Source organism: Bos grunniens, chromosome 16, assembly GCF_055505025.1.
Source record: "Bos grunniens cultivar Pamir isolate PY7600 chromosome 16, Bosgru_T2T1.0, whole genome shotgun sequence".
In the NCBI taxonomy this organism is placed as follows: Eukaryota; Metazoa; Chordata; class Mammalia; order Artiodactyla; family Bovidae; genus Bos; species Bos grunniens.
In genome coordinates, this window is record NC_141180.1 from 79,163,676 (window position 1) to 79,185,087 (window position 21,412).

General features: G+C 42.4%; 1 protein-coding gene across 5 annotated transcripts; it reads left to right on the forward strand.

Annotated features, from left to right (window-relative positions):
• The first annotated feature begins 13,683 nt into the window (after positions 1 to 13,683).
• Positions 13,684 to 21,009, forward strand: RAB29 (RAB29, member RAS oncogene family). 5 transcript variants are annotated; one of them, XR_015143770.1, is made up of 7 exons: positions 13,702 to 13,939; positions 14,116 to 14,365; positions 16,360 to 16,431; positions 17,605 to 17,786; positions 18,077 to 18,198; positions 18,475 to 18,697; positions 20,778 to 21,009. XR_015143770.1 is itself a non-coding variant. In XM_086345608.1 (6 exons), the coding sequence occupies exons 2-6, from the start codon at positions 14,242 to 14,244 to the stop codon at positions 18,584 to 18,586; spliced, it is 612 nt and encodes a 203-aa protein (XP_086201734.1). In that variant the 5' UTR covers positions 13,684 to 13,939; positions 14,116 to 14,241; the 3' UTR covers positions 18,587 to 21,009. The 5 variants fall into 5 exon arrangements, 3 of the variants coding, with proteins under 3 accessions (XP_086201734.1, XP_086201736.1, XP_086201735.1); XR_015143769.1 differs by having other exon boundaries at positions 20,798 to 21,009; XM_086345608.1 differs by having other exon boundaries at positions 13,684 to 13,939; positions 18,475 to 21,009.
• Positions 21,010 to 21,412: the final 403 nt, after the last annotated feature.

The following is a 21,412-nucleotide window of genomic DNA, read 5'->3' on the forward strand; positions in this document are numbered from 1 at the left end:
AATAAGCACTGCCTGGCACACACCAAACCCCAACGTAGTAGTCATTTTTAAAGTGAAAGGGAAGTGGGCCAATCTCTAGACAATGTCAATACACTGACCATAGGGGTGAATCAGGATTAAGTGGGGAGCAGGCAGGTGGAAAGAACACCCAACCAAGTCTTGAGGGTCAGGGAAGTCTTCGAGGAAGCCAGGAAGAATAGGAGAGCAGCATGAGAGGAGAGACGCGACATGGAGGAGAAATGGTGAGCTGAACAGGGCAGTGAGCCTGGCGCCTTTGGGAACTACAAACAGTTCATACGACTGGAGTTTGCAGGGCAGGGAGTGATAACACAGCCTTCTGAGAGACACACATGTCTGTGACAAAGCAGTTTCTCTGAGATGGCAGGTAGGGAAGGGCAGAGTCACAGTGCAGCCCCATCCAGGCCTGACTAAAGCCTCTGCTGGGAACCACTGCCCACCCAGGACACGCCCCCCAAAGATTCAAGACCATGTTACACAGCACACAGTGCTGAGCAGTACCCTACTCAATGATCAGCCTTCTTTTTTCCAGCTTTACTGAGATAAAATTGACAAATAAAATTGTAAGATAGTTAAAGTGTGTACTGTGATGATTTCATATATGTATATGTTGTGAAAGGATTCCCCCCCCCCCACTGAGTTAACACATCCATCAGTTCACATTATTACCATTTTTTTTTTCTGATGAAAACATTTAAGAAATCAGCCTTTTATAATGGGCCTGGACTCTGGGACTAACTCTTCAAAGCAGTAATATTTAAAGTTAATGGAAAGAGTATAATTGCTTGCTAATTATTATTTAGATAATATTTCAATATGCAATATTTTATATGATATAGTTTTAAATAATAGCCTCACTTGCAACTTCAATATTATCTCTAAAAGCTCTGCACAAAAGATTTTATCACCATTTTACAAGGGATAGCCTTTGGCACAGAAGGGTTAAGTGCCCAAGGCTGTGGATCCACACCCAGCTTTCTCTCAGCCCACCACGCCTGGAGCCAGATGAAAGCACTGGCCAAGGTGTCCCTGCATAGACAACACAAGAGCATTATACTGAAATAGTCAAAAATATAGTGCATGTTATCCCAGTTTTGCCCTTGAGACACCTTGTATTGCTGCAAAACGGTAACTATCTTCAGAAATAGACAGTATCTTCCAGTGGGCATTTAAAAACAAGCTTCCCAGGCGCCGTCCTATCCCTGATGATATTTTTGCAACATAATTATAGGCAACACCACCAACCCTGAGATCAGTCAGCTGGCAGTCTCCTGAAATCCAGCTGTCTCCAGCTAAAATTCAGTAACTGAATTCAGTAACAGTGTAGTGCTGTTTACTGCACTATATTTTATTACGATTATCTAGATATAAAAATTTTTAATATGACTCCCAAGAAATTGTCTGGCTTGGAAAAAAAAAAAAAAAAGTTTTTTAAAAAGCTAATAAGAAAAGAAACTGCCGGGAATTCCCCGGTTGCCTAGTGGTTAGGATTCCAGGCTTTCACTACCATAGCCTGGGTCCAGTCCCTGGTTGGCGAACTGAGATCATGCAAGCCATGTAGTGCAGTCAAATCAATAACAACAGAAAAATTGCAGGAAAGTGAGGACCAGTTAGCCAGCCAGAAAAAAACAGTTTTTAACATAATTTGTAAGGCCTTATGGCCATATTCATGTTTAGTTAAGTGGGGTTGACTAATATTGTCTACTTGTTGTTTTTTGTTTTTTTAAGTTAAATGAAAATAGTCCCAAATAAGTAAAAAGTATGTCACATTCAGAGCACAGTAAAATTTCCTTATTTTGAACATATTGGAACAAATTTCTTATTTTGAACATTACAGAAATTATTTTCTCTTAGATTCTATCAAGGAAATGTTGAACATGGAGATAGAAATCATTGCTTTAAGGGAGCTCTAAGTTGTGACCTGCCTGGGACGCACACGTGATTATCTGTCCTTGACTCTGCACTGTCACATATGTGACTTTCAAGTACATTACCTAACTTGTTGACTACCTCACAAATTACTCTGAAATGAAGTATATGTTTTGGGTTTTAGGCCTTAGAAATGTGTGGGGAAAGGAACTAAATCAAATATGGAATATTAATAGGATTTCAAGGCTAAAAATCAAACCAGCCTTCGATACAGTTTCAAGAAGGTGCGGTGGTGAGATGTCACCTTGCCTGAGTTGTTCTCGGGGAGCCCCATCCCAAGCCTGAATCACAACCACTGATTCTCTCCCCAGGGACCCCATGCTACAGAGGACAGACCAGCACAGCACACACACACACCCAGCCTTCTACACACTGTCTCTTGCTTCGCTTACCATCCAGATTAGCTTTTTCCTGTGTCAGGGTCAAAGCTGATGGCCAGATTCCTCTGGGATACTCCAGGACATCACTAGATTCTCCTACTCCCCCAACCAGGCACGACTGCCAGCCTGCCTTCTCCAATCAAGGCGGATGCTTATTTTTCGAGGTCAGTAAGTGAAAGTCCTCGTGTCTACTTTTGGAATGAGGTAACTTTTGGAAAACATGCTGAGGATGCTATATTCTTCTGAGAAGTCACTCTAGTTTCCTCTCACAGCTTAGTTTTAAATATAATAGCAAAGCACAAGCTCTAGATGTAGACATAGGTTTAAGTCCTAGCTTTCTCAGTTCCTGTGTCCCCAACTGTCCCATCTGTAGAATGGGATGATAATGCATTCTCTGTGGGGCTGTTTTGTGGGCACACAGAAGATTCAATAAGCAAACTGTTATTATTATGATATATAATGTTAATTGAAATGAGAAGAGAAATACTCAGGACATAGAGTGTGGGATGCTATGAAGGAACTAGTGAACTGAGACGCTGATGGGCCCAGGCCCACCCTGGATTCTGCTCTTTGGTGGCATGGTTGCAGTTGAGGTTGGACAAAGCTGGGCCATGAGGAGGGCCAGCCAGCTTCACAGGTCTCCGTGGAGTAAGAAAACTATGACTCTGACCTGGCTTCATCCCTAGAAGCCCAGAAACTCAATCCCATCCAGAAATCATCTTGGGGAGGCTAACCTATGCCCACAAGCTCACGGAGGCATGTGCATGAGACCAGATAGTCGGTGGGCCCAACAGACATGTCCTCCTGGCCTGCAGAATCACTGCCTGGAAGGAATTTACCCAGGAGAAAGGTGATCAGAAGGCACTTAGAGAGCTCGGAATCGCAACAGAGAAGTTCGTTTTATCACTTGAAAATACAGTAGCACCATGCCTTGCTAGTCGGCTGCCTGAGTCCTCACCATCGGGACACCTGACCGGCGGGCAGGCATTCCCTTCAGACCCCAGTGTCTGCCAGACAGAAGCCAGAGAGCTGTGAGCTCTTCTCTCAGTGTCTCCTTCGCTGCTGAGACCGACCAACTTCCCTTCAAATCCACACATTTCTCCTTTAGATTTGCTTATACTCCAATCAGACGATCTCCTGCCTCAGAACTTCTCATGGCATGTTGATTTCAGAGTTTACCTCTGGGAGGCCTAGGAAGAACACGGTATTTCCGAGCTCTTTGTGGAGGGATAGGGGATTGTCAGTGGGCAGCTAAGGACCGTCTATGAGCACAATAATCTCTGCCTTGCTCACCTCTTACAGAGTTGAAAAGACAGAGAAAATTAAAATCATCTGGGTGAAGGGAATGCCTTTGTTAGAGAGACGTGACTTTCTCCATGAAATGCTGACACACACTGTGTTCTCTTTTTAATTTTATTTACTTATTTTTGGCTGTGCTAGATCCTCACTGGAGCTTCCCAGGTGTCTCAGTGGTAAAGAATCTGCCTGCCAAGCAGGAGATGCAGGTTCGATCAGAAAGATCAGAAAGATCCCCTGGAGAAGGAAGTGGCACTCCAGTGTTCTTGCCTGAAAAATCCCGTGGATAGAGGATTCTGGTGGGCTACAGTCCATGGGGTCAAAAAGAGTCAGACATGACTTAGTAACTAAACAACATCAACAGGTCTTCACAGATGCACAGGCTTTTCTCGACTTGTGTCGAGCGGAAGCTACTCTTTAGTTGCGATGTGCGAGCTTCTCAGTTCAGTGGCTTCTGTTGTTGCAGAACATGGGCTCTAGGAAGCATGGGCTCAGTAGCTGCACCTCCAGGACTTTAGAGTACAGGCTCAACAGCTGTGGCTCACAGGCTTAGTTCATCCACGGCATGCAGTCTGCCCAGATAAGGGATCAAACCTGTGTCTCCTGCATTGGCAGGAGATTCATTCCCACTGAGCCACCAGGGAAACCTACATCCAGTTCTTTAAACCACACATTCTCCTCTACCCCTTTTCCTGTCTTCTTTCCCTGGTCTCTATTTGGAATGAATGTGAGGGTATCCATGGAAGAAGGCAAATGTAGTAGCAAAAGCTGTAAAAGCTGGGATTTGATGTTTCCCCCAGATACTCCCAGCTCAAAGCTAGCTGCACACTCGGGCACAAGCCTGCAGAGAAGTGATTGACACACTGGCCTGTGAGCCCGCCAGCCTCTCTCTAGAGGGTTTCCTAGGGCACCTTGCTGCAGAGCCTTCCGGCTGAATGCTTAGCTGGGTCACAGGCATCTCACCAAGCTACTTCCTGTGCCCAAAGCAACCACCAAAAAGTTACAATCACTTAAGTGAATCTGGAGTTGGAGGCCTGTAGTCTGACCCTTCTCTTGCTCCATCCGCCTCATCCATGCTCCTGGGCTGTATCACTTCAGTCTCCATTTCATGTTACAGAGCATTTTTTCACTCTCTCCCTAGCACAGGAGTGAAGAAATGGAGATTATAGAAAGTCTCTCTCTCTCTCTCTTTTTTTTTTCTTTTGGCTGCACCTCGCAACTTGCAGGATCTTTATTCCCCAACCCGGGGTTGAACCCTGGCCACGGCAATGAAAGCCCCAAGTTCTAACCACTGGACTGCCAGAAAATTCTCTAAACTCTGTCTTCTATTTGAAGTCAAAGCCCCAAGTTTTAGACAATTTCCTGGCGCTGTGTTACTTCTCTAATAAATATCAATATTTATTGAATTCACACAGTAGACATCACCAACCTGAAATGAATGATGCAGTAAGCTGTACACTATGTCCTTCATGCAGCGCTCTTGCCAAAAATGCTTTTCCAGATCTATTCTTGAGAAAATAATCAGATAGTCTAGAATGTAGGTCAACAACCCACACTGTCTACAATAAAACTCATTTAAAATAGGAATTTGTTGTATGGCTCAGGAAACTCAAACAGGGCTCTAGAGAGGGGTGGGGTGGGGAGGGAGATGGGGGGGAGGTTCAAAAGGGAGGGAATATATGTATACCTATGGCTGATTCATGTTGAGGTTTGACAGAAAACAACAAAATTCTGTAAAGCAGTTATCCTTCAATAAAAAAATAAATTTTAAAAAAGGAAAAAAAATAAAGGCAAAGCTATTAAAAAAAAAAAGAAAGAAACTCAGTGTTACAAAAAGAAAAAAAAAAAAAGACAGGGAATTGTAGACTGAAGCTATTCAACAGAACTGTCAGTGATAAGAAAAATACTCTATGTCTGAGCTGTTCAATATAGTAGCCACTATCCCATGTGAACACTTGAAATGTGGCCAGTGTGATGGGTGAGCTGAATTTTAAATTTATCTAATTTTAACTAATTTGAATATAAATAATCACACATGGATACTGGCTCCTGTATTGAACACAGCATGAAAGGGAAAGTGTTAGTTGCTACGATGTGTCCAACTCTGTGACCGCATGGACTGTAGCCCACCAGGCCCCTCTGTCTATAGGATGTTCCAGGCCAGAATACTGGAGTGGGTTGCCATTTCCTTCTCCAGGGAATCTTACCAACCCAGGGATTGAACCTGGGTCTCCCCACTGCAGGCAGATTCTTTACTGTCTGAGCCATCAGGGAAGCCCCTAGGATACAGCATAGTTCTACATTAAAACAAAACAAAAAAGACTAAAGAAATAAAACAACCAAATGCAATGTATGAATTTTTATTGTATTCTGGATCAGAGTAGGGGAAATGAGAAAAAAAAATATTTCAAAGGATATAGATAAATGTAAATTGTTTTGATATTATTGAGCTAAGGTTTTGTTAGGAATGATAATGCTATTGTTACCAAGTCCAAGGTCCTACTCCTCACCCCACAACAAGCCAATAAATGGAGAGCTGATTTTTGGGGCAAGGAATCACAACTTTATTTTGAAAGTCAGCTGATCAAGAAGATGGTGGACTAATGTTCCAGAGAACCATTTTTACCTAGTTAAAATCAAGGCTACTTTTATACCAAAGATGGAGTGACTGCGGTGAGTTGTTGCAAACATTCTGGTGTTAGAATCCTTTTTTCTTGCAGCTGTCCACATAGGTCAAGTCATGATGCTCCTATAAACTTCTAACAAAAGTTATTCTCTGTTCTACCATGTTTTATTTCTGTACACACGGAAGAGTATTATACCTTTAAGGTCAGAGCTTTGAGAATGAGTTCTCCTGTATATTTCAGGAGACAGGCAACATTCTTAACTTGTAACAAAATCAATACAATTCAAAGGTTAAGGTAAAAGAAAACAGATCCAATATGGAGTCACATTTATCCTTCTCTGTTACAACATTTTGGTTTTAAAAGAGAATTTAATTACTAGATCCTGTGTGCTGAAGTGTGTAGGGAGGAACTGTGTGCTACTTAGTTTCAAATGGTTTGATACATCTATATACACAAAGAAACGAAGCAGATGGGGCAAAATGTCAGTAATTGAAAATTCAGTTTTAGGACATATTGACATACATTTACTTTTTAACACTTCTATGGGCTTGAAATTTTTTAAAATAAAAAGTGGGAAGTACAAAGGAAAGAGGCAAGCACCCACGGGAACTGTGACAGGACCAGAGCAAGGCTGACCACTTTCCCCAGCTTCCAAAAAGCTGTGTTCCAAACATGTACATGCAAGTTCGTGTCTGGCACTCTGAATATACTTTCTCTCTCTTATTTATAACTGTCTCTCTGGGAAACTGCAACCACTATTAAAGAAATCAGATCAGATCAGTCGATTAGTCGTGTCCGACTCCTTGCAACCCCATGAATCGCAGCACGCCAGGCCTGCCTGTCCATCACCAGCTCCCAGAGTTCACTCAGACTCACGTCCATCGAGTCAGTGATGTCATCCAGCCATCTCATCCTCTGTCATCCCCTTCTCTTCCTGCCCCCAATCCCTCCCAGCATCAGTCTTTTCCAATGAGTCAACTCTTCGCACAAGGTGGCCAAAGTACTGGAGTTTCAGCTTTAGCATCATTCCTTCCAAAGAAATCCCAGGGCTGATCTCCTTCAGAATGGACTGGCTGGATCTCCTTGCAGTCCAAGGGACTCTCAAGAGTCTTCTCCAACACCACAGTTCAAAAGCATCAATTCTTCGGCGCTCAGCCTTCTTCATAGTCCAACTCTCACATCCATACCTGACCACAGGAAAAACCATAGCCTTGACTAGACGAACCTTTATTGGCAAAGTAATGTCTCTGCTTTTGAACATGCTATCTAGGTTGGTCATAACTTTCCTTCCAAGGAGTAAGCGTCTTTTAATTTCACGGCTGCAGTCACCATCTGCAGTGATTTTGGAGCCCAGAAAAATAAAGTCTGACACTGTTTCCACTGTTTGCCCATCTTTTTCCCACGAAGTGGTGGGACCGGATGCCATGATCTTCGTTTTCTGAATGTTGAGCTTTAAGCCCACTTTTTCACTCTCCACTTTCACTTTCATCAAGAGGCTTTTGAGTTCCTCTTCACTTTCTACCATAAGGGTGGTGTCATCTGCATATCTGAGGTTATTGATATTTCTCCCGGCAATCTTGATTCCAGTTTGTGTTTCTTCCAGTTCAGCGTTTCTCATGATGTACTCTGCATATAAGTTAAATAAACAGGGTGACAATATACAGCCTTGACAAACTCCTTTTCCTATTTGGAACCAGTCTGTAATACAATACCTCTATTCCCACCAAAAGAACTGTCTCTCCTTTGATAGAAACTCTGTAAGCTGGGGAGACACCAGGAACTTGCTAATCTTCCCTCTTAAATCTTCATTCTTCATGCTTCAGATCTGGTAAACTTAAAGTAGTTCCTCTTACAGACAACCAGGGTCAAAGCCAAAATTTTGTATTTGAAATTTTTGTTTACTTTGCAGTATACTGTTTGCATATATGTTAAATAATTTTATATTGATCAGTTAAGAGACCACAGGTCAAACCAATTGTAAATGCTCCAGGTGATGAATAAGAGCTACAATAATAAGGGAAATAACTTAAGTCGGGCCTTAAAGCAGCATTTCTCAAAGTGGATCTGATCTAGGCATCACCTTAGTATTTGACAAAAAGGCAGATTTCCCTGGGTCCTACCCTAGGCCTGCAAAGTCAGAATGTTCATATTTAACAAGCACCCCCCAGCGATTTGAATGCACACTGAAGTTTGAGAACTTAGAGTGTGGTAAGACTTAGGTGTATGAAAAGAAGCCTGAGGGGTGTCTTGATAGGTGAAGAACCTGAAGCAAATATACAAAATCAAATTTGAAACTGGTGACTTCCCTGGTGGTAAAGTGGATAGTAATCTGCCTGCCAAGACAGGGGCACAGGTTCAATCCCTGGTCTGGGAAGATTCCGCATGCCACGGAGCTCTAGAGCCTGGGAACTGCAACGACTGAGCCCATGTGCCGCAAGTGCTGAAGGCTGGGTGCCCTAGAGCCCCTGCTCCACAAAAAGAGAAGCCATTGCAGTGAGAAGCCTGCACATCGCAACTAGAAGTAGCCCCCGCCCACCCCAACAAGAGAAAGGCCCTCACGTAACAATGAAGACCCAGCGTAGTCAAAACTAATTAATTCCAAAAAAGTCTGTCCTGGGAGGGGATGCTAGAGCTTAATAACTGTGCTCAGGATGGTAGAATTGGCTATATCCCATCAAATCCTCCCCTGCCTTACAAAAAAAAAAAAGAAAGAAATTGCGATTTAAAGAGTACAAGGAGCATCACTTTTCGGAGGGGGACAATTCCATTTGAGATCAGGTGAGACAGAGCTGTTAGGTAGGGTGGGACCAGTGTACAGAAAGCTTCTGACACCAGTCAAGGACGTTGGCCTGTTTTTGAACAGTTGGTAGATAATGAAGGAACAAATCACAACAAACTGTGGAAAATTTTTCAAGAGATAGGAATACCAGACCACTTCACCTGCCTCCTGAGAAATCTGTATGCAGGTCAAGAAGCACAGTTAGAACCGGACATGGAACAACGGACTGGTTCAAAATTGAGAAAGGAGTACATCAAGACTGTATACTGTCATCCTGCTTATTTAACTTCTATGCAGAGTACATCATGCAAAATGCTGGGCTGGAAGAAGCACAAACTGCAGTCAAGATTGCTGGGAAAAATATCAATAACTTTAGACATGCAGATGACACCACCCTTATGGCAGAAAGTGAAGAAGAACTAAAAAGCCTCTTGATGAAAGTGAAAGAGGAGAGTGAAAAAGTTGGCTTAAAGCTCAACATTCAAAAAACAAAGATCATGGCACCCGGTCCCATCACGGTAAATAGATGGAGAAACAATGGAAACAGTGACAGACTTTATTTTCTTGGGGCTCCAAAATCACTGCAGATGCCATGAAATTAAAAGCTCCTTGGAAGAAAAACTGTGACCAACCTAGAAAGCATATTAAAAAAGCAGAGACATTACTTTGCCAACAAAGGTCCATCTAGTCAAAGCTATGGTTTTTCCAGTGGTCATGTATGGCTGTGAGAGTTGGACCATAAAGAAAGCTGAGTGCCCACGAATTGATGCTTTTGAACTGTGGTGTTGTAGAAGATTCTTGAGAGTTCCTTGGACTGCGAGGAGATTAAACCAGTCAATCCTAAAGGAAATCAACCCTGAATATTCACTGAAAGGACTGATGCTGAAGCTGAAGTTCCAATACTTTGGCCACCTGATGCAAAGAACTGACTCACGGGAAAAGACCCTGACTGAGGGCAGGAGAAGGGGACGACAGAGGATGAGATGGTTGGATGGCATGACTGACTCAATGGACATGAGTTTGAGCAAGATCTGGGAGTTGGTGATGGGCAGGGACGCCTGGCATGCTGCAGTCCATGGGGTCACAAAGAGTCAGACACAACTGAGTGACTGCATTGAATAAGGTTTTAGAAAAATCAACCTGGCTGGCTGTATAGGATGCATTGAAGATTTTTAAAAACTAAAATCAGAGAGACCAATAAACACATTTTTGAAGATGACCCAGGAGTGAGTAATGAAAGCAGCACTGGATACAAAATGTAAAGGATGAGTGGAAGAAATGTCTTTGAAGGAAGGATCAATAGGATGTGGTGACTGATTTTTTAAAATGGAGGGGCTACACTGCCATGTGTAAAATAGATAGCTAGTGGGAAGCCACTGTATAACACAGGGAGCCCAGCCTGCTGCAGTTATAAACTAGAGAACGGGGATGGGAAGGGGGAGGAGGTTCAAGAGGGAAGGAATATAATATATAATTACGGCTAATTCGAGTTGTTGTACAGCAGGAACCAACACAACATTGCAAGGCAATTACTCTCCAGTTAAAAATAAATTTTAAAAATCTTAAAAGAGAGGGGCTACAGAGCAATGTGTGTAAGAGGAAATATGAATAATGCTCAAGGTCCATATACACTCTACTGTACATAAAATAGGTAGTTAATAAGAGCTTACTGTATAGCACAGGAAACTCTCCTCAATACTCTGCAATGGTTTATATGGGAAAAGAGTCTAAAAAAGAGTGGATATATGTGTGTATATAACCGATTCACTCTGCTGTATACCTAAAACTAACACAACACTGTGAATCAACTTGACTTCAATAAAAATGTAAAAAAGAAAAGCAAAAAAGTCTGGAAATGCTACTAACAAAAACAAAAACTTAACAACATATTTTTTAAATTGGCTAAGGAGTTAATAGATTTTTCTCCAAAGAAGACATACAGATGGCAAAAACTATATATATGAAAAAGTGATCAATAACTCTAATTATTAGGGAAATACAAATTAAAACCACAGTGAAGTATCACTTTGCATTTGTCAGGATGGCTATTATTTTTTTTAAAAAAAGAGAGAGAAATGACAGGTGTTAGTGAGGATGCGGAAAAACTGAAACCCTTGCACACTGTTGGTAGGAATGTAAAGGCTGCAGCCATTATGGAAAACAGCATGGAGCTTCCTCAAAAAATTAAAAATAGAACTATCATATGATCCAATGATCCCACTTCTGGAAATTTATCCAACAGAATTGAACTCAAGATCTCAAAAAGATGTTAGTACTCCTATGTTCATCGCAGCGCCATTTACAATAGCCAAGATACAGTAGCAACTTATATGTCCATCAAAATATGAAATTTTAAAAATTGTGTATGCAATGGTGAAAAACCAAAATCATTTCCTCTAAGATCAGGAACAAGACAAGGGTGCCTACTCTCACCACTATTATTCAACATAGTCTTAGATGTCCTAGCATGGCCAGTCAGAGAAGAAGAGATAATAGGAATCCAAATTGGCAAAGAAGTAAAATTGTCACTGTTGGCAGATGACATGATACTAAACATAGAAAATCCTAAAGATGCCACCAGAAAACTACTGGAGCTAATCAATGAATTTAGTAAAATCACAGGATACAAAGTCAATATGCAAAAATCTCTTGCACTCTTATACACTAACAATGAAAGATCAGAAAGAGAAATTAAGGAAACTATTCCATTCACCACTGCAACAAAAATAATAAAATACCTAGGAATAAACCTAGGTTTAAAACTTACGAGGTAAAAGACCTGTATGAAGAAAACTATGACACTAATGAAAGAAATCAATGATGGCACAAATAGATGGAGAGATACACCATATTCTTGGATTGGAAGAATCAATATTGTGAAAATGATCATCCAAAGCAATCTACAGATTCAATGCAATCTCTATCAAATTACCAACAGCATTTTTCACAGAACTAGAACAAAACATTTTACAATTTGTATGGAAGCACAAAAGACCCTAAATAACAAAAGCAATCTTAAGAAACAAAACAAAACAAAACAAAACAGAGCTGGAGAAAGCAGGCTCCCTGATTTAAGGCTATTCTACAGATGACAGTCATCAAGATAGTATGGTACCCGCATAGAAACAGAAGTATAAATCAGTGGAGCAGGACAGAAACTCAGAGATACACACACCCACTTATGGTCACCTAATGTATGACAAAGGAGGCCAGAATACACAGTGGAGTAAAGACAGCCTCAAGGAATGAAATTAGAACACCCCTTAATACCAAACACAAATATAAACTCAGAATGGAGTAAAGATCTAAATGTAAGGCCAGACTATAAAACTCTTACAGGAAAACATGGAACACTCTTTGACATAAATTACAGCAAGATCTTTTTTTGACACATCTCCTAGAGTAATGAGGATAAAAACAAAAATAAACAAATGGGACCTGCTGCTGCTACTGCTTAAGTCGCTTCAGTCGTGTCCGGACTCTGTGCAATCCCAGAGACGGCAGCCCACCAGGCTCCCCTGTCCCTGGGATTCTCCAGGCAAGAACACTGGAGTGGATTGGCATGTTCTTCTCCAATGCATGAAAGTGAAAAGTGAAAGTGAAGTCACTCAGTCGTGTCTGACTCTTAGCGACCCCATGGACTGCAGCCCACCAGGCTCCTCCATCCATGGGATTTTCCAGGCAAGAGTACTGGAGTGGGGTGCCAAGACCTAATTGAACTTAAAAGCTTTTGCACAGCAAAGGAAACCATAAACAAGATGAAAAGACAGCCCTCAGAATGGAATAAAATATTTGCAAATGAAGTAACTGACAAAGGATCAGTCTCCAAAATACACAAGCAGCTCACGCAGCTTGATAGCAAAACAAACAGTCCAATCAGAAAATGGCCATTTCTCCAGAGAAAACATAAAGATGGCCAACAAGCACGTGAAAAATGCTCAATATCACTAATGATTAGAGAAATGCAAATGGAAACTACAATGAGATATCACTTCATACTGGTCAGAATGGCTATCACCACAAAACCTACAAACAATAAATACTAGATGCAACAGCAAAAACAAATGGAGAAAGACTGGCAGTGTACTTCAGTCAGCTTCCAACTCAAATGGTGTGAGCGGTGTAGTGTGACTGAAGATTATGCAAGTGAGAATGAGGAACCGTCTGTTGTTTTCTGTCTTTACTGCAGTAGCAAGTTATTAAATACTAATTACTAACATTTAACGGCATGGGATTTCCTGAGTCGGTCTTTTAACCTGTCCCTGAATTTGACTAGTTTGAGGTCTTTTGGGGTGGGTATGTCTATCTATCCATTTGGAAGAATAGGAAATGGACTTGAAGCATGAGGAATGAGGCTTGAGCTTTTATTAGTGGAAATAATATGTGGAATCTATGGAATAATTTTTTTAATCTTAGCTCCATGAAACTTTTATTAAAGATGAGACATGTATGTGGGGACAGATTTAGGAAGGTTAGATCATGTCGGACAAACCGCTTTCTGAAGGATGTTTTCTATTCCAGAATTATTTAAAAATAAGATTCCAAACCATTGAAGGAGTTTGAAACTAAGTGTATTTAAAAAAAAAAAAAAAAAATAGCGCATAAACTACACTTCCAGGAAGCCATGCGGGCGAGTCGCTGCGCTCGGCAAGTAGCCTTCGCCGCAAGGTACGCTGGGAAGTGTAGTGCGCCAAGCGACGCTGCACGTGACACGCGGAGGCAGGCGAGGGGACCGCGCCACCTGAGGCGGTCCGGGATCCGGGGGAGGCTAGGCGTACGCCTCTCTTTCCCCCCGAATTTGGTCTGTGCAGTTAGGGGATGGCCCCCATCTCCTCCCCACCGTGAGGTGAAATAAGCTGGCTGTGTTCCGTCGCCCGCTGGAGCAGCTCCGGGGAAGTCTGTCTGGGCGGGTAAGGCATCGTGGTGCCTCGCCCCTTTTCTCGGCGGCCGGGCGGGCAGGGGGAAGAAGGTAACAGCCGGGGGCTCAGAGCCTGCGCCCTGCGCTCCGCCCAGGCTGCGGCCGCGCGGGGAGGAAGCGCGTCTAGTTGAGCGCAAAGTTTCCTTTTTTTTTTTGCTTTCTCTTCAGAGTCGCCCTAACGGGCCATGGGGCGGGTATGCCACACTTCAGTTTGAGCGGGGGTCCGGAGACCAAGGGCTGAAAATAAGCAAACCCCCCACTCCCCGCCTCCGTAAAGCGTCCATCCCGCTAGCCATGAGCAGCCGCGACCACCTGTTCAAAGTGCTGGTGGTGGGGGACGCCGCGGTGGGCAAGACGTCCCTGGTGCAGCGATATTCCCAGGACAGCTTCAGCAAACACTACAAGTCCACGGTAGGAGGTGAGACGCTGCGAGGGGCGGTCGGGGCAGCGGCCGGGGTCCTGCGACCAGCCGCGGACTGGAGTGGGCTAGGGACCGGGGGTTTTGCCGTCTTTAGGTCCTTCCCCGGGCCAGGAAGGAGCTGTCTGGGACCCTGGTGTTTGGGGTGCAAGCCTCTCGGGGGGGTTTTCCAGTTAAGTTTACCCAGTCAGAGCTGACTGTGTCGAGAGAGAAAGGCAAAGGTGTGACGGTAGGAAATGGGGAAGGGTGGGTGTGAAAATGAGCAGTTGCTGCGTTTCGCTGGGGAACTGTAAACTCAAGCCTCCAGCCTTCCTAGCGGTCACCGGCAAATTTCTGCGACAAGCGGACGCCGCTGAGACCTTCTGGAGAACCTGGTTAGGTACCAGCTGGGGCTGCTCTTCTACCTTTCACGAGAGTTACAGACAGCTGTTGAAGGAACAGACGGGTGTTTAACCTGGCCTCAAGTAGCCTGGCTTTGTTATGGAGATGCCTGCCTGGGAGAGCTCCTTGGACACTCAGTCAGATGCTGATGAGCTGTGTGGTTTTTGTCCTTTGATTGTTTAAAGACAACCTATTCCTAGTGTAAAATATACTACTTTTCTATTTTCCCACCCCTTTTTCTCTCAAACTGGGGAGGCAAAGGACACAGGGGACACCAGGGGTTCACTTCTTTTCCAGGTGTGGCCTTTGGACTCAACTTTCCAGAAGTAGAAGAATGCCTTTTAAGTAAAAGTTTATCTGGGGAGAGCTGGTGAAGAGGGAAAGTAACAAACATTTATTTATCTCCATTAAAAGAACGTTTGTAATACAAATTTTGAAAATGTACACTAATGTTCATTATGGAATTTTTTAAAATTAACATGCAATTACATTGCAATTAAGACATCTTCCTTAAGAATATCCATCAAAATGAAGGGTTTTAAGTTTCAAACAAACAAAAAAAATAAGTAACATGAGGGCCCCTAATTCACGGATTTGGTTTAAAAGTATCCCACTAATTTTTAGCAATTGCTCTAGTTTTCCTATCGGAGAAGGCAGTGGCACCCCACTCCAGTACTCTTGCCTGGAAAATCCCATGGATGGAGAAGCCTGGTGGGCTGCAGTCCATGGGGTTGCACAGAGTCGGACACGACTGAAGCGACTTAGCAGCAGCAGCAGCAGCTAGTTTTCCTATAGTAAAGAATATAATTGACTGGCTATTTTTTTCAGTGTTTATTCTAAATTTCCCCTAGCTTTCATTTCTGTCGTAGATGTGAAGAAATATATTTCCAAACATTGGAAATTATCCTGTTTCTGTCTTCGTCAAAAGCTCTTCCCCCTTGGCCTTAACTCATGGAGTCTCAGCATCTACAGATGTGGCAGGAGCTTCTAGCACAGCTCTTAAGCATCACCCGTGGGGTGAATCCTCTGGGACCTTTTCACTTTATCTCATTCCTGCCCAGGATAACTCCTACAGCCTTATGAAGGATGTAGAATTCCCCCAAGGGTGTGATTTTCTCATAATACAATTGGATTAGAAACCAACAGTGAAATTAAATGTGGAAGATGCAAAGGCCAACACACTTACCTCATTTCCGTCTTCTACTTCATCATCCCTTCCCTGAGAAAGCCCCCTAAATCTTCCAAAAACTGTTTAACCTGAGATAAGGAGTTGTTTTTGTAATTACTCTCACCTAATATTCTCCAATTGAGTTTTCTCAGCCTGAGCCAACTGTCTGAAAAGAGATACGTCAATATTAGTAGGATCAAATAAGTGGTTTGACAAAAGAGTAAAAGCCAGAGATGCCTTCAGAAGATGCATGTGAATTATATGTCCCATATTTAATACATGGGTGTGGTCCATTGAGGGCTTAAAATAACCAAATAAACAAACAATGAATGAATGAATTCGATTGGAGTTGTGTGTCCCTAGGGTTGTATCTGCATATTTGATATGACTTTGTGGACTTTTTAAAGGTAAACTTTATTCAAGTATATTATACATATATTTTCAGTGGATTTTGCTCTGAAGGTTCTCCAGTGGTCTGACTCAGAGATGGTGCGCCTCCAGCTGTGGGATATTGCAGGTAGGATGGGAAGACGGGACAAGAATAAGGGGAGAGATTTTGGTTTAACCAACAAGCTTTCAGAGAAAAAGTGGAACCAAACTTTTTTTTCTGAAGCTGGAATGATCAGACTGCTCTGAGGATATGTAAGCTGAATAGACGTAGAGCTTTTGTAGATGTGTTCTGTAAATGTTTTACCCTGAATAAATATAGAGCAGTCTCTGTGTGGGTGGAAGGGCTGGTGAAGTAGTGAACTATGAAGACCATAGGTGGATGCTCCCACAGCAGGCAGAGGGTGCTCTTTCTAAGGTTTCCAGCTGACCTTGGTGAGAAACAAGAGAAGAGAAGACAATAATAATAGCTAGACAAAGTATTAAAAAGAAGAGACATCACTTTGCTGACAAAGGTCTGTCTAGTCAAAGCTGTGGTTTTTCCAGTAGTCGTGTATGGATGTGAGAGTTGGACCATAAAGAAGGCTGAGCGCTGAAGAATTTATGCTTTCAAATTGTGGTACTGGAGAAGACTCTGGAGAGTCCCTTGGACTGCAAGGAGATCAAACCAGTCAATTGTAAAGGAAATCAACCCTAAATATTCATTGGAAGGACTGATGCTGAAGCTGAAGCTCCAATACTTTTGGCCATCTGATGCAAAGAGTGGACTGATTGGAAAAGACCCTGATGCTGGGAAAGATTGAAATCAGAAGGAGAAGGGAACGACAGAGGATGAGATGGTTGAATGGCATCATAGAGTCAATGGACATGAGTTTGAGCAAACTCTGGGAGATAGTGAAAGACAGGGAATCCTGGCATGCTGCAGTCCATGGAATCACAAAGTTGAACGCGACTGAGCGGCTGAACAACAACCCTTATTTATTATTTGCTAATCACTTTTCTAAGCGTTTTAGATTCACTGACTCATTAATCTTTACAACTAGCCTGTAATAAAAAACCACTGCTTTCCCCCACTTTACAGATGAGCAATCTGAAGCACTGAAATGTTGACTTATCCAAAGTCACATAGGTGGTAAATGACAGAGCAGGAATTTGGAAGTGGATGATCTGGATTCAAAATCTGGACTCACCGCTCCTCATACTGCCCTCTTTCCTTTAATGAAGATGGAAAGGGCAGGGTGTCAGAGAGGGTCCCCAAACTGGCTCTGAGGATCACCTTCTCAAGAACTGTCTTACTTCCCAGGGCAGGAGCGCTTCACCTCTATGACCCGACTTTACTATCGGGATGCCTCTGCCTGTGTTATTATGTTTGATGTTACCAATGCCACTACCTTCAGCAACAGCCAGAAATGGAAACAAGACCTGGACAGCAAGCTCACACTGCCCAATGGAGAGCCAGTGCCCTGCCTGCTCTTAGCCAACAAGGTATGTGGTCAGCTTGGAAAACGGCCCCTGGCTTCAGTCTGGTCAGAGAGTAAGTGAATCTAAAATGCACTCTGATTCTAGGTTTCCACTTGCCCTTCTCAAGCTGGCAAAATCTTCTCTACCTCTCTTCAAGAGATGTTGAAACTTTCTTTGAGAAGAACGTTGACTGTAGATGTCTGATGCTTCTGTTCTAGCCATTAGGGGAACTATTTTAAATCCACGTGTATCTGAGCAATGTTCCTATTCTCAGGAAGTTTATGGTGTTGCCTTTGATTTATTTTCTTTGCCAGTGTGATCTATCCCCTTGGGCAGTGAGCCGAGACCAGGTTGACCGGTTCAGTAAAGAGAATGGTTTCACAGGTTGGACAGAAACCTCGGTCAAGGAGAACAAAAATATTAATGAGGCCATGAGGTGAGTAGCTTATGCTGTTCTAGAGATAAGCATACAGATTTACCCATCTTTCACTGCAGTATCTTGGACCTTCTTGTTTCTGAGCAAACAAGAACAGATTGAGCCAATGGAATGCCGACTTCTGAAGGCCAGGGGTGCTGTCTTCTCTCCTGAGATAATTGGGGATAATGAGGCATTTAAACCTTGTGGCTTTACTGAATGCCATCTGGTGACAAAACACAATATCTGCTGTTTCTCCATTCAGTTTCTCAGGCTTATTTTTTATTTGATTTTTAGAGTCCTCATTGAAAAGATGATGAGCAATTCCAGAGAAGATATGTCTTTGTCTACCCAAGGGAACTACATCAACCTGCAAACCAAGCCCTCCTCCAGCTGGGCCTGCTGCTAGTAGCATTTGGCTTGTTTTCCCTCCCAGCTCCAGGAGGGCTTTCTCTTCCCTTTGGTTGCCCATCCAACAGTTTTACTAAGTACATTTGACCTGTCTGCTGGTAACTGTCTGGTAAGGAGAGCCATCATCACTCAGAAAAGACACGTGGGACCCATGGGCATTTCTGCCTCTTGCTTGCTGCTGGCTTAGAGAGACCAGTCAGTGTCTTCTGTCCAAACAAGATCATCTCATCCCTCAGTTTATGATCTGGGATTGATTTTGTGGCAAGGATTAGAAATTAGCATCTGTGTTTCAAGAAGCATAATTCTCACCTGCTTTTGAGTGTATTTTTCCGTTCAATATATATTGATATCCCAGTCTGATAGGACTTCAGTTACAAGGAAAGTGAGATCAAAGCTCATTTCCCAAATTCCTTGTTGGCCATTGCTTTCAGATTCTTTCTGTTTTGCCTTTGAATTAAACATCTGATTCCGAGATGCAGGAGGAGTGGGGCCAGATAATGTGAGTTTAGGGCTACCGGAAGCCCTAAACCAAAAGTCACTGTATTTTTTAAAGATTCTAAAGTTGTATTAGCTTTCTCTTGTCTTGGCTTTAAGAATAGCCAAGCTTTTAAATGAACTCTTTGGTGAGAGCATTTCTTTCTCCAAAGAAATTAATTCTCACGTTAATGTTTTCTAGTATCTTTTCCCCAGTGGGCTGGGGACCAGGTTTGCAGGTTTCTGGGTTGATGTCTTGCTGCATAATGCTGCAAGTGACATCAATTGGCCATGGTGCCCTAAAATAGGTCTGTTTCTCAAAGCTCTGGTAGTCTGAGTGGAAGAAGAGGGAGAGGTTAACAGAACAAAATCCTGTGGCACAACTTGCTTATGAGCACTTTTGTGGCTAGCACTTAACAGCCATAGGAAATAAATATTATATATAGACCTTTGCCTGGGGGTGGAAAGTAGATAGACAGAAAATCATTAGGTAATTTAAGTGCTAAATTGGATAGAGTTTTTAGTATCCAATCACTTCTAGACAGTTTAATTTATTAAATTCTCACAGGATGGTGATTTATAACCTACCTAGAGTTGTGAATATTCTTAGTGAGCTCAGACTTAAGAGCTCTGTGAGAGACACTTAGCTAAATAAGTGTTCTAAGTCTGTGGTTCCCACATATGATCAAAACCACCTAGAAAGTTTGTTTAAAGATTTTAAAATAAAATGTTTTAAGATTTGTGTTTCCCAGTCTAACCTACTAAATCAAAATGTCCAGGAGTGAAACCTGGGGATTCATTGTTGTTGTTTTCAAAACTTCCCAGGCAATTCTGATCAGGCCAGTTTGGAAACCACAGCTGGAGAATGTGGTAAAAATGCAGAGATCCAGGCCTTCCCAGTGAAAGGTTCCTGGGCTTCTGTAGGCTCCGTTAGTTCTCTAGGTGATTTTGACACACACCAGACTGGGGCTTCCCAGGTGGCACTAAGAGTTAAAGAACCCGCCTGCCAGTGCTCTAGACATAAGAGATGAGGGTTGGATCCCTGGGTCAGGAAGAACCCCTAGAGGAGAAAATGGCAACCCACTCCAGTATTCTTGCTTAGAGAATCTCATGGACAGAGGAGCCTGATGGGCTACAGTCCATAGGGTTGCACAGAGTCTGACATGACTTAAGTGACTTAGCACGCACGCGTGCAGACTGAAAACCACCCTCCTAAGAGATCAGAAGCCAGCTATCAGAGCCTTTGGTGGTTTGTTTTTAATGCCAGTTGTTATAAATTTTGCACAGTCTTTTTAGACCTTCAAGTTCTCTTCTGTATTACCCATTCCAGGTAGAGTTTTTATTACAATGATTCTGAAAATAATAGTGGAAGAACAAGTTCTCTGTGAAAAGAAAATTGATTTTTATTCACTGATTTGAACCCCGGCAAAATCACAAATAAATGGGAAATAAGTGTTGTATTCATGGTAGTTACTGACCTTCAATTTGTTTGTTAAAGTGTTATTTTATACTGATAAGAGTATTATGGAAATGGAGACTTTTTAAAATACCTTCTTTAAAATGAAGGTAAATGTTACTCGGTTTATCTGTTAATTTACTAGTATCAGTTGCCTTGTTCCAATTCAGTACTTGATGTAACTTCTCAAATACTGCTTGGAAATGTGACCATTTTTTAAAAAACTGAATATGCTTTCTTTTCCCACTGGCTGACTCAGGATATTTCTGCCTTTTCAAGCATTGCTAGAGACTGGCCTGCCAGCCCTTCTGGATTTTCTCTCCCAACTGGTGAACATTATGGCCCTGAAACCAATTAAAGAAGAAAGTGAAATATAATTCCTCTCCATATCCCTATCTGTAAAGAAAAGAGAAAGTAATTAAGATAAAGAAGAATAAAAAAAATATTTACATGATTAGAAATGTGATTATATTAAAAATAATTAGATCTTATCATTTGGATGCTACTTCTTGGGTAAAACTGTTTGGAACATGGATATCGTTGTAGCCCTTCCCTAGAGAAATTTCCATATTTGAGACAAGATGCCCCTTCACTCATCCAGCTAGTCTGTGGCCAAGAAGAAAACATAGGCATTCCCTGCAGAGTGTTCTAAGAGATGCAAGGAAGGGCTGAGAACAGAGCTGTGGAATTGTGACTGCCTTGGCTTGCTACTTTGAACAGAATAGCTGAGTGATCAAACAAGCTGGGAAAGGAACCACAGGTCACAGAAGGCCCCTCAACAGTAAGTGATGGTTTACTCTTCTGTGCTATAATGAGCCAGAGTTGCTCTAAGATGATTTCTCTTACTCATTTAACAATAGCTGAGGACTATTTGGGTTCCTCATTTCCCCCCTT

Excerpts from the sequence above, each read along its gene's own strand:
- RAB29 (XM_086345608.1), top strand. The coding sequence starts at position 14,242 with ATGAGCAGCCGCGACCACCTGTTCAAAGTGCTGGTGGTGGGGGACGCC. Across the intron at positions 14,366-16,359 it reads CTACAAGTCCACGGTAGGAG|TGGATTTTGCTCTGAAGGTT; the intron begins GTGAGACGCTGC and ends ATATATTTTCAG. Across the intron at positions 16,432-17,604 it reads CCAGCTGTGGGATATTGCAG|GGCAGGAGCGCTTCACCTCT; the intron begins GTAGGATGGGAA and ends CTTACTTCCCAG.